The sequence below is a fragment of the Saccostrea cucullata genome, unplaced genomic scaffold, assembly GCF_032062105.1.
Source record: "Saccostrea cucullata isolate Sc308-1 unplaced genomic scaffold, CSIRO_AGI_Scuc_v1 ctg1366, whole genome shotgun sequence".
Lineage (NCBI taxonomy): Eukaryota > Metazoa > Mollusca > Bivalvia > Ostreida > Ostreidae > Saccostrea > Saccostrea cuccullata.
This window is the reverse complement of record NW_026921579.1, coordinates 40,512-57,835: the sequence shown is the minus strand read 5'-3', so window position 1 is coordinate 57,835 and position 17,324 is coordinate 40,512. Positions and strand designations below refer to the sequence as shown.

General features: G+C 34.9%; 1 protein-coding gene and 1 pseudogene across 1 annotated transcript in view; both read right to left on the bottom strand.

The window, feature by feature from the left end:
* The window catches only part of LOC134260389 (uncharacterized), a 53,882-nt gene that overhangs the window by 24,852 nt on the left and 11,706 nt on the right, over positions 1 to 17,324 (bottom strand). Inside the window, exon 2 of the mRNA XM_062742953.1 lies at positions 11,612 to 11,895. Coding sequence (XP_062598937.1) covers positions 11,612 to 11,895 — 284 coding nt within the window. The remainder of the gene's footprint in view (positions 1 to 11,611; positions 11,896 to 17,324) is intronic.
* Positions 14,449 to 16,629, bottom strand: LOC134260386 (uncharacterized; annotated as a pseudogene).

Sequence of the window (17,324 nt, the reverse complement as noted above, 5' to 3'; positions counted from 1 at the left end):
AGACGTAAAAGTTTGGCCTAAATTAAGTCAGGCGTAACGATACACTCTTTAATAAAACGCAAATCTTCGTGCTAGTCCCGACTTTACGCCGGTGTAACGACGAAAAGTGACCCCCGTAGAATATTGGCCAGGAGGTCATTTTTCTACGTAGAAAAATTACCTAGGGTCAATATTATACGACAAGTGGGGTCATTTTTCGACCGTAGAAAAACATTCCAGACTAGTAATTTTACGACTTCACACACGTTGAAAAATGACCCCCATAGAAATTTGACCCCCTACTTTTTATACAATAAAACCTTATATCTGTGTCTCCTGATATTTTTTTTTTATATTTTAAAATGAAGGAGGGGGATTTTTTTTATGTACATTACTCCTTCTCCACATATATCACAGGCACCTGAAGTATGGATAATACCCCCCCCCCCTTTTTTTATGAAAAAAAATGGAAGAGTGTATAATATCTCAAAAATATAAAATTTCCCCGTCAAACACATCTATATGTCGTTATATGCAAGCAGATTGTACTTTTTCTCACGTTTAAAGAATGGCCTTATTCGGTATAATAAAAATACACAAGGTAAGAAACAAAAGTTGTAAACAAAAGGGGAACCCCTACTTCGAGACAGATTACCAAGGTAATAATTAATGTTACCTATCATAATTTTGCAATCACTCTGTCTGGGAGATGTTCTTTGATTAGTCTCTTTAACCTAAACCCCGCTATTAGCGTTTGATATGCCGTAATCAGACGATTTATTAATCGGATACATAAAATTTTCTCCATTGGCAGCGTTGAAGGAGGTTTTGGAGCTGTTTTTCTGTTTCGCCTTATCTGATTGGTTAGATATTTAAACTGTATCATAATTAGCCAATCAGATAAGGCGAAACAGAAAAGCAGCTGCAAAACCTCCTTCAACGCTGCCAATGGAGAAAATTTTATGTATCCGATTAATAAATCGTCTGATTACGGCATATCAAATGCTAATAGCGGGGTTTAGGTTAAAGAGACTAATCAAAGAACATCTCCCAGACAGAGTGATTGCAAAATTATGATAGGTAACATCAATTATTACCTTGGTAATCTGTCTCGAAGTAGGGGTTCCCCTTTTGTTTACAACTTTTGTTTCTTACCTTGTGTATTTTTATTATACCGAATAAGGCCATTCTTTAAACGTGAGAAAAAGTACAAGCTGCTTGCATATAACGACATATAGATGTGTTTGACGGGGAAATTTTATATTTTTGAGATATTATACACTCTTACATTTTTTTTCATAAAAAAAGGGGGGGGGGTATTATCCATACTTCAGGTGCCTGTGCATATATTCGATTGCATGTCTTAATAGTAGCACCATAATGTATCTGGTATGGTTTTTTTAGGCTTGCAGAATCCCAATGAATATTAATTCATTGAGGAGCATAAATTTGTGATTTTTTTTTGTTGTTGATATTAATATTTTATACATTTTTTCATTCAAAGATTTTATTCCGAAAATGACATGATATGTTTCTGATAACCATAAACTTGTAGGAAGTCCCCTGAAATTAGCACTTTTAACCATCTTCGTTCATTTTTTAAATATTTTACAAATCGAAAACATAGCATAGAAGCAAGAGAAGCAACGTAATTTAACTATAGAAATTCAATTTCCTGAGCTCTTACATTCAAACATATATATATATATATATATATATATATATATATATATATATATATATATATATATATATATATATTCATATATATATATATTTGAACATATATATATATATATATATATATATATATATATATATATATATATATATATATATATATATATATATATATATATATATATATATTAGGGATGTCAACGAGTACCCGGTTAACCGGGTACTCGATCGGAAAAACGTCCGAGTAACCGAGTATTAAAAATTGACCGATTTGACATCCCTAATATATATATATATATATATATATATATATATATATATATATATATATATATATATATATATATATATATATATGTAACGAGACCGAGGGTATCGTGTAATAAACTCGTGGGCCGCTATTGGTCTTCTGGTCACTTGGTCGAGGTCTGATGGTTCCGTTGGTCACAGTTAATATAATGGTTAATAACCAATTTTCGGTCACTTGATAGGTTAACGTAATGACCAACTTTTGGTCACTTATTTGGTAGACGTAATGACCAACTTTTGGTCACTTATTTGGTTGACGTAGTGACCAACTTTTGGTCACTTCTTTGGTTGCCGTAATGACCAACTTTTGGTCCCTTCTTTGGTAGACGTAGTGACCAACTTTTGGTCACTTATTTGGTTGACGTAATGACCAATTTTTGGTCACTTCTTTGGTTGACACAATGACCAACTTTTGGTCCCTTCTTTGGTAGACGTAGTGACCAACTTTTGGTCACTTATTTGGTTAACGTAATGACCAATTTTTGGTCCGTTTTAAATAATGTTTGTACTTGAATCGTCAGGAATAACACTTGTTTAAAGTTAATAATCTTTATTAAGACGATCAAATGGTTCACTTATAAACACACAAAATGGTACACTGTAACTTGGTTGGTACAACGTTATTTGGTTAACAAAAAGGTGACCAACCGATGGTCAATCCAGGACGTTCCTAAAAACTTGGTTCTCTTTATGGTTTCGTATACATAGACTTGGTACCGTCTTCTAACCGAAGTATACGGAGTCGTTCCCCAAACCAGGGAAGGCTGTGTGCTACGAGTCGCTCCCCACAGCCGACTGAAGTCTAAACCCAAAACAGCTGGTTTATATAGACAAAAGTTGTTATGATGACGTAAGAGACAATCAGATACCTATTACGTCACAATCAATGCAATGAATAAGTTAGCGGGATTTAACCATCAAAATTACCTACTAAATTAATAACGTTGTACCCATATAAAACATACAAAATACACCACTTTGTCATTAAATCATACATGTTAAATTAATAAAGTCATTAAATCAATTATAATTCATTTCTTTCGTAAACTGTTCATTGACAATTATTTACGGAGTTTATAAACATCGGGTTCAAATTCCATATATTCCAAACTTGTAAACAAGAGTTAACCCGAATTTCACAGGTACACTTTGTGAAACGTTACATTACCCCCTTCTTAAGTCGAAACGTCCTCGTTTCGGGGCATTTTATCAATGACTTATAGAAGTCCACTGGTAATGTCTTTCGAGATACGCGTTTTTCGAATATAATGTCATCTGCTTCACCACTAAACAGCTTCATCTGGTCATGATGGACATATTTTGGTTTCTCCGCTGCATACTTTCTCACTTTGAATACCGAATCGGACACAACACGTAACACTGTGTAAGGTCCATTCCAATGAACCTTAAGTTTATGAGATCTTCCTTTGGTCCTTGACTTTGACGCAATCCACACACATTGTCCTGGGGTGTACTTAATCTGGTTTGACTTGGTGCCATACTTTCGTTTCTGGTTCGCTGTTGCTTCTATCCATCGGGTGCAATAATCTGAACCGGTAACAACGTCCTTGTTACCCTTCTTGGTCCGTGGTAAATGACCAAGGATATCAATATCCACTTGTTCCAGTGGTTCCCTAACTAAACATTGACCCGGTTTTCTTCCGACTTCCCTTGGTTGATTCTTCTTTGAGTCACCAACGGTACAGTCTCTGATATGCTTCTCAGCATCGTTTGTCTCCTTCTCGTCACGAGGTTCACATAGTTGTCGGTCATCATTATCATGGTGTAAAGCTTCTTGTACGCAAATTTTGAACACAGGATTGTGTTCACTCTTAAGGTCACATGGTAATTTATTCTTTCCCAATGTAAGAGTTCCTTCACCCAAATTCAATTGACAATTATGCTGTTTCAGAAAATCAAGACCTAAAATCATATCTGACTCAACGTCAGCGACGATCACTTTATGTTCGGTAACTTCACCATTAATACCAATTTGAAGTTCAGTCTGACCTTCTGGTACAACTAAATCACCGTTTGCCATCTGTAAGTTACTACGGTTTGGAAATAATTTAGGTCTAACACATCTTTCTATCTCGTAATATTTCTTTGGGTGGATAACTGTTATAACTGAACCCGTGTCAATGACACAATTAATTTTCACATTGTTAACCAGTACATCAATTGTTAATAAGTTCGCACTGCGAGTATTTGAGTTCTTTATTCCAAAAACATGTGGCCTTTTCTGTTTTGTAGTTGACGTTCGGCCGCCGACGTCAACTACTGTGCGTTTCCCTGGTTCTCAGGTTCTCTGGTCGTCACGTCTTTTACGTCTTCCGGTTTTCTTTGGTTTCTGTAGCTTTCATTTTTTAGGTGCTGTTGTAGTAACCTGCATTCTCTTTTGATGTGACCATCTTTCTTACAGTAGAAACAGGGACCTTTCTTGTAAAGCTTCTTATCTGTGTTTTGCTTGATCATGGCCACTAGGTCTGTTTCGTAATTTTTTCTGTCGGTATACGCTGGTTCCTCTGTCTGCATACGCACTGCAACTGTATTTCGTCTCCCCCGCGCTTGTTGAAAGGCCTCGTATTCCAATGCTAGTCGCACTGCATCTTCTAGGTCTTTAGGTTTTCCTTGAAACACTGTCCATTCCATTTCTTGGTCGTTTAAACTTCCGATGAACGAATCTTTGGTTATCTGGTCACGGAAACCTAGGGGTGCGTTCGGGTATGACATCCTCGTAAGTCGCTTTATGTCTTGCATTAATTCTGTGATCGTTTCGTTTTTCTTCCGTATTCTGCTCTTTAGTTGCGTCTTGTAGATTTCTGTTTGGTTTTCTGGGTCAAATCTTGCTGCTAGTGCGGTAACAAGGTGACGAAAATTATACCGATATTCTGGTTGTAGGTCACTCAAAACGCTTAGTGCCGGGCCGCGTAGACTGGTAGCTAACTGTAATGCCTTTGTTTCCTCATGCCAGTGGTTCAATTGGGCGATCATGTCGAAATGCACTATATAGTCGTTCCAGTTCATGGTACCATCGAACGTTGCTGGTTTTCTCCCTTTAGATTCCGGGGCACGCCTGAATCCGTGGTCATAAACTTGTCTTGTATGACCATAATTTGGTACATCGTAATCTAATCTGTGCATGGTCGGCCGAAATTCGTTAGTCCTAGCATTGGTAGTATAACTGCGTGATACTGTCGGGTTTGACCAACTTGTCCTTGAATGTTCATAATCACAAAATTCGTCACATGAATTTTGTAGGTACGTATTTCTATACGGGCGATGTTCACTGTGTATTTGGTCATCTTTAGACGTAGTATTGGTACCGGATTGCACGCAATTTTGGTCTACATATTGGTTGTCAGCACTCGTTGGTCTCACTTGAGATTGTAATTGGTTCATCTGGGACTTCAACATTTTTAATTCTTGTAGAATTATGTGTAGACTGTCGTTGGTACCTGCGTTGATTCCGCTGCCGTCTCCTATCTGGTCGTTGTTGTTAACCCGCAAAAGAACTTCTTTACTTGGAGTACCGTCGATAAACTGTAGTTCTTTTGGTTCTGTATTACGGTCCTCTTCTTCAACCCCTTTTTCGTTCCTCGACATCTTTGAAATGGTTTAGGTTCACACTTCACGGAATAGCGGATCCCACCGCTGCCACCAATGTAACGAGACCGAGGGTATCGTGTAATAAACTCGTGGGCCGCTATTGGTCTTCTGGTCACTTGGTCGAGGTTTGATGGTTCCGTTGGTCACAGTTAATATAATGGTTAATAACCAATTTTCGGTCACTTGATAGGTTAACGTAATGACCAACTTTTGGTCACTTATTTGGTAGACGTAATGACCAACTTTTGGTCACTTATTTGGTTGACGTAGTGACCAACTTTTGGTCACTTCTTTGGTTGCCGTAATGACCAACTTTTGGTCCCTTCTTTGGTAGACGTAGTGACCAACTTTTGGTCACTTATTTGGTTGACGTAATGACCAATTTTTGGTCACTTCTTTGGTTGACACAATGACCAACTTTTGGTCCCTTCTTTGGTAGACGTAGTGACCAACTTTTGGTCACTTATTTGGTTAACGTAATGACCAATTTTTGGTCCGTTTTAAATAATGTTTGTACTTGAATCGTCAGGAATAACACTTGTTTAAAGTTAATAATCTTTATTAAGACGATCAAATGGTTCACTTATAAACACACAAAATGGTACACTGTAACTTGGTTGGTACAACGTTATTTGGTTAACAAAAAGGTGACCAACCGATGGTCAATCCAGGACGTTCCTAAAAACTTGGTTCTCTTTATGGTTTCGTATACATAGACTTGGTACCGTCTTCTAACCGAAGTATACGGAGTCGTTCCCCAAACCAGGGAAGGCTGTGTGCTACGAGTCGCTCCCCACAGCCGACTGAAGTCTAAACCCAAAACAGCTGGTTTATATAGACGAAAGTTGTTATGATGACGTAAGAGACAATCAGATACCTATTACGTCACAATCAATGCAATGAATAAGTTAGCGGGATTTAACCATCAAAATTACCTACTAAATTAATAACGTTGTACCCATATAAAACATACAAAATACACCACTTTGTCATTAAATCATACATGTTAAATTAATAAAGTCATTAAATCAATTATAATTCATTTCTTTCGTAAACTGTTCATTGACAATTATTTACGGAGTTTATAAACATCGGGTTCAAATTCCATATATTCCAAACTTGTAAACAAGAGTTAACCCGAATTTCACAGGTACACTTTGTGAAACGTTACAATATATATATATATATATATCTGTATGCATTCTGCTTTAAAATGCACATTTTTGTCCCCCACTTTTGCGAAAGGGGACATTAAATCTTATTCGTCTGTTTGTGGCAAGACCTTTCATTTGATACCAACAACTTTGACCTTTTGACCTTGACCTTGGAGATTTCCGTACTTATGAAAAAACTTTAACCTTGGCCATAACTTTTGAACGGTAAGGGTTGGGGCTTTCATAATTCAAGTAATTAATTCCCGTAAAAAGATGCTTCATTGGATACCAAGAACTTTGGCCCTTTGACCTTGACCTTGGAGTTTGACCTACTTTTTAAATACAACCTTGAACATAATTTCTGAAGAGTTAGAACTAGGGCATTTATGCTTCAAATATTTATTTTATGTGACAAGACCTTTTATTTGATATCAAGAACCTTGACCCTTTGACCTTGACCTTGGAGTTTGACCCATTTTTATACAAAAAATCCAAACTTTTACTTTGGCCCTAACATTTAAACAGTAGATACTAGGAATTTCATATTCCAAAGACCAATTCTTTATGGCAAGACCTTTTATTTGAAACAATTTAACAACTTTGACCTTGACCTTAGACATTTCCGTTCTTATGAAAAGACTTTAACTTTGGTCGTAACTTTTGAATTGTAAGGGCTAGGGTTTTCATAATTCACACATGTAATCCTTGTTAGAATACCTTTCATTGGATACCTTTCATCGGATATCAACAACTTTGTCCTTGGATTTTGACCTACTGTTTACAAACTTTAACCTTGGTCATAAGTTTTGAACAGTGAGTGCTAGAGCTTTCATACTGTTTATATGTTATCTTTGCCACAATATCTTTCATTGGATATCAACAAACTTGACCTTTAACCTTTTCACAAACTTTAACCTTGGCCATAACTTTTGAACAGTACTTTCATACTTCTCACATGTAATCTTTGAGACAATGCCTTTCTTTACAACCCAACAACTTTGACCCTTTGACCTTGACCCTGGAGTTTGTCCTACCTTTAAAAACGTTAATCTTGGTGATAACCTTTGCACAGGCGGTGCTATGGTTTTATATTTCACATTTGTATTTCTTTTGAAAAGGCCTTACTTTAGGTACCAACTTTCTTGATCTGCATTGAGAAAGCTAAACGCTATGTTGCCATACGGGGAATGCCATACACACCGAGAACGTTATTATAATGATTCTAAAAAATCCCTAAATCGGGCAAAAATTTACATCTGAGTGAATACTACGTATATTTAATAATTTACAGATATCTATAATTTCATATTAAAAAACTTTATCAACACCTTTTAGCCAACAGAAAATTAACAAATGGTTGTTGTAACATCCCCTTTCTTCTCCGATTTTCTTAGACACTAACTTTGCAAATACAAATGAAATCTTAGTCTGTCATGTCATTACTTCGATATCTAAAGTCGTAGCACATACCGTCCAAAAGTTAAAGCCAAGGTAAAAGTTTGGAATTTGGGGGTAAAAGTGTGTCCAATTCCAAGGTCAAAAGGTTAAAATTGGCTGTACCCAAAGAAAGGTCTTCTCACAAAAAATAAAGACACCTGTGGTCATGAAATATGAAAGCCATAGTCTCATCCAGTCAAAAGTTATGGGCAATGTTAAAGTTTTTGCGGACAAACAGACAGACGGACGGACGGACAGGAAAAAAAGCTATATACCCCCGAAACTTCTTTTACGGGACAAAAATATAATATGCAAACTGACAACTTTTTCATAACCAAACTTTTTTTTCAGCTGATAAAAAAAACTCTTAAAATCATCAGATGTAAGTACATTTAGAAAGGGGAAAAACAATACTACATGTGCCAATTTTTGGTATGATGAAAACTTCTTTCTTTACTTCATAATTTTTTTTCCCCAAAGCCCCCATTTTGTTAAGGTTTTGTTGACACTAGTAAAAGACAAAAGACATTTTAAAGGTTTTGAGCAAACCCCATTTTTGTTTTTCTGTTATCATAGGTCATAGGCAATTTAATTTAGTACTTGTTTTTACGAATTAAACCATCCCTATTTTTTATGAGAAGTTTGAAACTTGATTCATAGAAAACAAAATATTTTTGTTAAGATCTAATTTTTTAAGCAATCTCTTTTGTGCGCAAGTTTTAAAAATAGGGATCATAAACGTTAAACTTTTGAAAAATAACATTTTATTAATATGATTTTTGCAAATTATTCATCCTGGGTAAAATCAATGAGATTTACAATCATGGAAACTTTTTTAAATTCTTTTACTGACACCACCTTCAAAATGACCTTTTTAAAGATTAAAATGACAACTGTGGAAACTTACTGTATAAAACATAATAAACAAATCTATGAATGCGCCTATCTTTGCGCTAATAGCCTTAGAACATTTTAATACATATATATCGTTTTCTTTTAATTAGGGATGTCAAAATTGTCAATAATTGATATTCGAATATTCGATAGGAGTATTCGAATATATTCTATTTAAAATAAATACATTTTGCATTATAAAGTATATATTTTAACTCTCCTGTCAGCCAGTATATGTTGTATGTCATTATTTTGGTATAAAATTTTACGTATTATTGTAAATGCAAACTAATTATATTTTTAAAATTTTACAGAGTATATGAAGAGTATACATCTAAAATTAATGAAAATTTGTTTTTGAAAATTCAAAAGCTTTTTAGTATAGATTAACTAATCTGGATTACCAACATTACTTACTCCAATTTATACCACTTTAAACAATTATCTACTGAAGAACAATTAAAATCTATTAGTTTTAGTGAAGTAATTTCCCGATAATTATTTTTAATGATATATACATAAACAAGGCATCCATGTGTTTTCTCTGAAACTGTGTCCTTACAACAATACAAACTGATTGTAGGTTATTGGTTATCACTGATTAAATTATCAAAGATTAATTTATTCTAATAATTTCACTCTTCACACTTTTGAAGTAATCCAACAGGACTGTCTTTTAATTTTTTTTTAAATCAAATCTTATTCATGTCAACTGTACAAACTTCATTCAATTTCAAATAAAACTTGTCAGATTTTTCTCTCTATTAAATGCTTATACTTAAAAAACCGAATATTCGAATCACAAATTTGTATTCGAATATCAACTCATCGAATGAATATTCGAATATTCGAATATTCGTTGACATCCCTACTTTTAATGGTGATAAAACGGTTTGTATTATTAATGTAAAGTATAGTATAGCTTTGATTTTGTTATTTTATTTAAGCTTAAGCTTAAAGGCTTTCAGAAATAAACACTTCATATCATAAGGCTGCTTGATATTACCCGTATGCATTTGCCTAACAAGAATATTCTTACCAAAACAAATGTTTAAAAAATTGCATCAAAAAATGACAAGGGGTCAATATTCTACGGGGTAATTTTTCTACAATGCACACGGAGAAAAACGACCCCAAGGCAATAACTTCTACGAAAAAGTGGGTCATTTTTCTACGTAGAATATTGACCAAGGGGTCAAATTTCTACGTAGAAAAATGACCCCCGGTCAATATTCTACGGGGGTTACTTTTCGTCGTTACACCGGCGTAGCGCTACGACTGGGCGTGCGACCTTTGATGAAACATGCTCCAGCTGGAGCCTAAAATCGCGAGCGACATTCCTCATGTTCCTAAAATTCCACAATCACCAAAACCAGGAGTGGTGCAAACGCGCAGTGGACGCGTCGTCCAACGTCCAAAGAACCTTGATGATTGCGTTTAATGACATTTGGTTAAAGACATAATTATGTGTTTTTTTCAGAAAAATTTGAATGTTTGTGTAATTGACTGTGTATTTGTAGAGTTGTAGTGTGGTTTGTATTCAATGTTCACGTAAAATAAGTACCCTTTAAAATGATTCAGGTAATGAATGTTCCAGTCAAATGTATATTCTAGTCTAAAATTAATTTCGTTTAAAAGTTCATTGTATTTCCGTAGCTGGGAGGGAAAGATGTTTCGGATACATGTTGCATTCATTCATTCATTATCAGTTTGTGTACCATGTGATCTTTATTTGTAGTGTTGTGTATGACGTCACTTATTGTTATTTCTTAATAAATAGTGAATAATAAATTGACTACACGTGTTGTTTTTTTTTTGTTTTTTGTTTTTTTTTTATTTTGAATTTCGTTTTTTTTACATTATTTTTACCAAATTGAGATATGTGAACTCGACATTTATAATTTTAATAATAAATCACTATAAAAATAAATTTTCACCCATAAAAACATAATAACTATGTACCTAGTTTATTCAATACCCAGGAGCAGAGAAGAAGAATTTCAAAAAAATTAATGCACTTTCACTATATAATCTACCTAGCCCCATCATAGCACTAGAACCCACAGACCATGGGGCCATAAATTTCACAATTTTGGTAGAGGACTCAATGCTTATAACAATCATGCAAACAGTTTGACTGCTTGATGTAACAATCATGCAAACAGTTTGACTGCTTGATGTAACAATCATGCAAACAGTTTGACTGCTTGATGTAACAATCATGCAAACAGTTTGACTGCTTGATGTAACAATCATGCAAACAGTTTGACTGCTTGATGTCCTGGAGTAAAGAAGATTTTTTAAAGATCGCATTAATTTAAGTGTTTTGGTATGCTATATGCCAAATTTTGACGCAAGTATTTCCAGAGAAGAATCTGAAAATGTTCAAAAGTTTACGATCGACATACGACGAACGACGACGGACGAAAACAAATAGCAAAAGGTCACCTGCTGAGTGACTCGGGTGACCGAAAAAGGTACAATTTCTTCTAATTTTATGACACATCACTAAATGAATGTAAAAATATGACAAAAACACGTATAAGTACCTTAAATTGGCCAATAGGTAGAAGGTTTGGAAAATCTGAAAGTGCACTTTTCTCATCCGTCGCCATTAACGAGGGTTGGAATTTCCCGCCATTGTAAACAAAGAGTTCCATTAGTCCTTCCCGTGTTAAAGAGGTGCGCCGAATCCGGTCCTGAATGCATTGTACGTGAGAAAATTGCATAGGAAAAGCAAAACGATCGGAGGTTGTTTTTACTATGCTGGTAGGTAAAACAGGGATGGGAATAGGAGTCAGATAACGCCTCTCTCTTTGTGACAACTTATTATCTGAAATATATTAATTTATTATATACCTCATGTATATCACTCAATTTTACTGTTGATTTTACGTTATCACCTGAAGTCGTGATCCGACTTTCCGGATCACCACACTGTGGTTTTCTGAATCCATATCACCACTCTCTGAAACTGATGACGTAGTACGCAGAAACATGACGTTATTTTTCTTTTGCGTTAAAAAGTCCCTTGTTATTATGCTTTGTTTTTTGGATAAATGTTATACAATTGATCTTTAAATTTTCTCTTGCTATATTTTCCTAGTTATGAGGGGGTATATATATAAAATACATGGTTACTGTCTTGAAATATTTACAAGCTATATTTGGGCGAGGGTAAGAAAACGTGATAGAGGGCGAGGCTTGCCGAGCCTTCTTACGTTTTCGACCTGAGCCCAAATATCGCTTATATTTCAAGACAGTTATCATGTATTTTGTTTATCCTGCAACAAAATTTTACATTTGAACGTCCAAAGCAAGCTTATTCCGACATATTTAGGCACATCTCTGCAGTTTAAACTATGACGCCATGGCGTAAACATTGCAATATACATGACGTCACAATGCTTTTGGAACGTCGGAATACATGCACGAGGCTTTATTAGGGCAGTGACCGGATAAAGCTTTGGTTTATTAGGTTACCTTTATTAGGTCAATGCAAGGGGTAGTTGCAGGATATATATATATATATATATATATATTTATATCGTCAGGTGATATATCGGTTTTTAAAACGTTTAGTTGACGAATGGTTGACCACAACTCACAATCCGAGAAACAAGAATATTACGCCAACCATTCGTCAACTAAACAACGTTTTAAAAACCGATGAGGAAATGGCCAAAGTTTTAGAAAAGTATAAGTTTATCAACAGCAAACGACAACCAAGGAATCTACGCAGGATATTATGCAAATCTTCATTCCACCACCAACATTTATGTTCAGTGAAAGTGTTCCGATCTCCGTTGTGGAACTTGCAATTACATGAAAACTGGAAGTACTTTTAATTTCGGGAATAAGGATTTTACCATAAAAGCAGATATGACATGCGAGTCTAAAATAATTTATTGCATTACATGTGCAGGATGTGGACAATTCTATATTGGGGAAACTGGAACCACACTACGTACACGTGTCCGTATACACAAGCAGCACATTAACCAACCTGAATACCGAAAAATTAATGTAAGCGGACATCTTGATATTTGTGGCAGGGGACAATTTTCAGTTTTTCCGTTTTACCAACTTTATACAGACAAAGTTGTGCAAAGACGAGAAAAGGAGAAATACTTTATAAAACTGTTAAAACCATCACTAAATAGTTCACTTTAGACATTTTTGTATAACACAGACATTTGTATGCAACTACAATGCTTATTTTCCTTTAAGGTAGATCGCGGGTTTACTGTCTGCCTGAAAACATACTCTGAAAATTTGTCAACTGAATCCTCTCGTTTCAAATTTTACTTTCTGAAATTTTTGTGAGATTCGTCTGCGTGGTTATATTGTTATCATTTTTCAAAGGCACTAATGTTGATGAGAACTGACGACGGTACTACAATGAAATATATAGTAAATGCGCCTTTCTCGCCGGTAAATGTATTTCAAATCCATGCCCATAATATGAAAACGGCGCAGACGAATTTTATATTACTCAACACAATGAAACTAGGATAAATTTAGAATCGATCTATTAAAAAAAATTAATATGTGTTCTCGCTCATTTTCTCGCAAAAAAACTTTTAATTTTTACAAATTTGTAACAAACGTAAATAATTTCATTAAGACGTTATATAACGTTAGTGCGACGTCATTATTTTCGTACGTCTCAGAATGACGGTGTAATCAACAATTCACTGAAAATAAACCATGTTTTATCGCATTTTCAATTTTTAATTGATTGGCAATAAATGTTCATGCAAACATTGTCATAATTTACCTATTAAATTGTCACACTTTTTTCAATGAAACACAGAGTCATATTATTTGAATAAATTTTGACCTTTCATATTTTAACGTTATGTTAACTCTTAATTTAATTTAGTATTGATTAGTTATTGATTAATCCTTTATCTTTTATTACATATAAATAAATATTTTTACATACAAAAGAAGCTTTAATGTACTGATGGAAATACATTTTGCTTGTTTGTAGTTGATACTGTAAACGTAGTAAGCTTTTTACGTCGAATCCTATTGTGACGTCAGCAAACCCGCGATCTACCTTAACTCATGTAATTGTTTCCTCTATCAGTATTGTGACGTCATTGTATTGTTTTTGACGTTACTTATTACACACGTCTGAAGAAAACAATGAAAGCACTTACGTTTAAACAAGTGTTGCCTTTTTGTTTTATTTTAATATTGATTACCGGACACTGAGATATCTATTTCATTTCTTTTGGATATATATATATATATATATATATATATATATATATATATATATATATATATATATATATATATATATATATATATATATATATATATATATATATATATATATATATATATATGTCGAAAAGTGTTTTAAAGTTTTTTATTATATATCCTCGGAGGTCCATGAGTCGTTACCCTAACTTGATCGTGACTGTTTGTAAATAAATTTGAAGTGCTGTTTCATTTCGTAAGTCATACCTCAATTAAACATGTTCTTTTCTTTGCAGTAAATTGTTCAATAAAAAAAATCATGCCTTTTTGATTGTTTTCATCTCATTTAAGTTACAGATGTTTACTCGGCGACATTTTGAAAAGCAGATCCTAGGGTCGTGACGTCAGCGGAAATTGAAGTAAAAAGGCCAAGAGAATGAATATATACGTTTTTCATTTTTCAACTCAAAGTTTAACTGTGTGTCAACATTTTTTAAAGACAAATTAATACAATCTTTACAAAGAATGAATTTTTAAGTTAAACAATTATAAAAACTTATATAACTAAGATGAATTTAACACTAATTCAATACAAATTTATGCAGTAGCAGCTAGCAGTATTGTGTTACTCTGTACTACAGTGTGGACAAAAGAAAGGATCATTTCTTCTCACAACACGTATTGGTGAACAATAGATCAAGTGAACCCAATGGCTGCACTTGTCACACTGAGCCCACTTCACAAATACAAGAGAAACACATCTTTTCAACTCATCTGGCTGAAACTTCTTGCAAACGCAGCACAGTTTAGAGGGATCCATTTCAACATCACTGTCAGTGTCTGAAGTATTTTGGAGATCCTCGGATATGGTCAGATTTATTGTTGATGGGCCTGGTAAATCGTCAATAAGTGCAGTTTTTCTAAAACTTGTCTTCTGGTGCTTCTTACCCCCAATGTCTTTCTCTTTTTTCTTCTGACTTTTTTCATGGTCTTTCATTCGCTGACGCACATTTTCTGAAATTTCCCTGCCGGACACGATCTTGCTCATAGTTTTCCTCTCTTTAATTTCTCCTCCACTCTTCTTTGCCTTCAGATGGTTCTCCTTCTCTTGTAACTTTACCACATAATTTTGCTGATCTTCATTATCTCCCAATCCTCTCTCATTCTCTTGGCTTTCAGCGGCCAGGCCCTTGAAGACTTCTGCTGGTACCAAATACCTCGAAGGTACTGCGTCTTTACAAAGGGGGTAAATCCCGGTTCGTCGAAATCCTGACTGGACGTTTTAGGGAGACAGCGCCTTCGTGTACGCCTTGTATGCAACTTCACAAATGTTATACCTGGTAATTGTTGCTGTTGTCTCCCTTATCAACTTGTGGCACAAACAATTGTAAATGTTTTGAAATGGGCCGTAGCAGGCAACGTCCATTGGTTGTAATACATGGCTTGTATGGGCTGGAAGTATAAAGATAATTATCCCCTTTTGACTTGCCCACTCTACAAGATCCACAGACACATGGGATTTGTGTCCATCTAAGAGGAGCAATATCTGTCCTTCATCTCGTGGAACAAACTTGAGGAAGTGGTGTTCCAGATACTGTCGAAAGATTTGTCCATTTGACCACCCAGTTTCGCTCACCGTGCCACTAGCCCCTGGGGATGCTCCACTCAATAGCTCTGGCATCATCCGTTTGCCGGGGAAGACAAAAAAAGGTGGTACAGAGACACCGCTTGCACTGCCTCCTCCAAGAATGGTGATAGTCTTTCCAAGACCCGATGTTACTGACTGCAGACAGTAAGCTGAATCTCCGACCACGGCTGGTGGTTTGTGGTCAACAGAAATACCCTTTTCATCAACATTAAAGATGAGATGAGGCTTTCCATACAGATCATGTTTGGAGAGAGTGTTATGAAGATTTTCAAAGTAGTTGGACACAGTTTCACTGGAAGCCATTTTCGCTCTAACATGCTCTAACCCTCGTGGCTTCAAAACTTTTAATTCAGGCCATCGCTTTAAAAAAACCTCTCATCCACTTCAAAGAAAAGGGCTTGTCAGGAGTTCTCTTACCCACAAAAATTGCGTAATCTGTTGCAATATTTATGCATTCCTGTCTAGTATACCCATAACCAAAAGCTGCCATTGTTTTAAAATGATTGACTAGATTGGCCTCTTCAAGGTTGTCTAGAACTGGAGTTTTACCAAAAACAGCAGTTTCTGGGTCAACTTTTAGCAGAACCCTGTCCCTTAAAGTTGTATCAGGCACCCGAAAAATTTTTGAAGCTTTCCTTACTGATATTTTCTTTTCCTTAACCATTTTATATGCATTTGTCATTTGTGATGGAGAATAAAGCCTATAGTTTCTTTTGTGAGGCTTGGGACTTTTCTACAATAGCAAACAAACAAATTCCATTGTAAAAAAAATGTCTAAGGAACAATTCAACATGACTGGAAAAATTAACTTTGTTTGGCCTATCGGATTCCAATGTAGTCATGTGACTTCTCTTGATATAATGTAAACAAAGCGTAAAATAGCACTGATGCACTCAATATAGGTCGTAATAAAAAAAAAATTGGACTTTATCGTCATACTTAATTGGTAATAATGGATTTGACTATTAATCAACTAAAAAATTTTTTTATACTATTTTTTTTTACCTGTTTTGACCTCATTGTCGTCTGTAGTTGTAAATATGACGTAATCAATCGTAGTAAGCTGTTTCTCACGGTGTGCGCTGTCGCGGTCGAAATCTCGCGAGATACGAGAGAAAAACAAAAGGGACACGACTCTATGACCATAACGAATTTAGGGCCTCCGACGATATATATATATATATATATATATATATATATATATATATATATATATATATATATATATATATATATATATATATATATATATATATATATATATACATTTGCTTGTTGATTTGAAAACCATTTTTGTGTATACTCACGCGTAGAAATACACACGGAGAAACTCGCGCAAAAGTGACGTCACAATAGTCGATTTTCCAATTATACATGATATAAGGAGTCCTGACGTCACA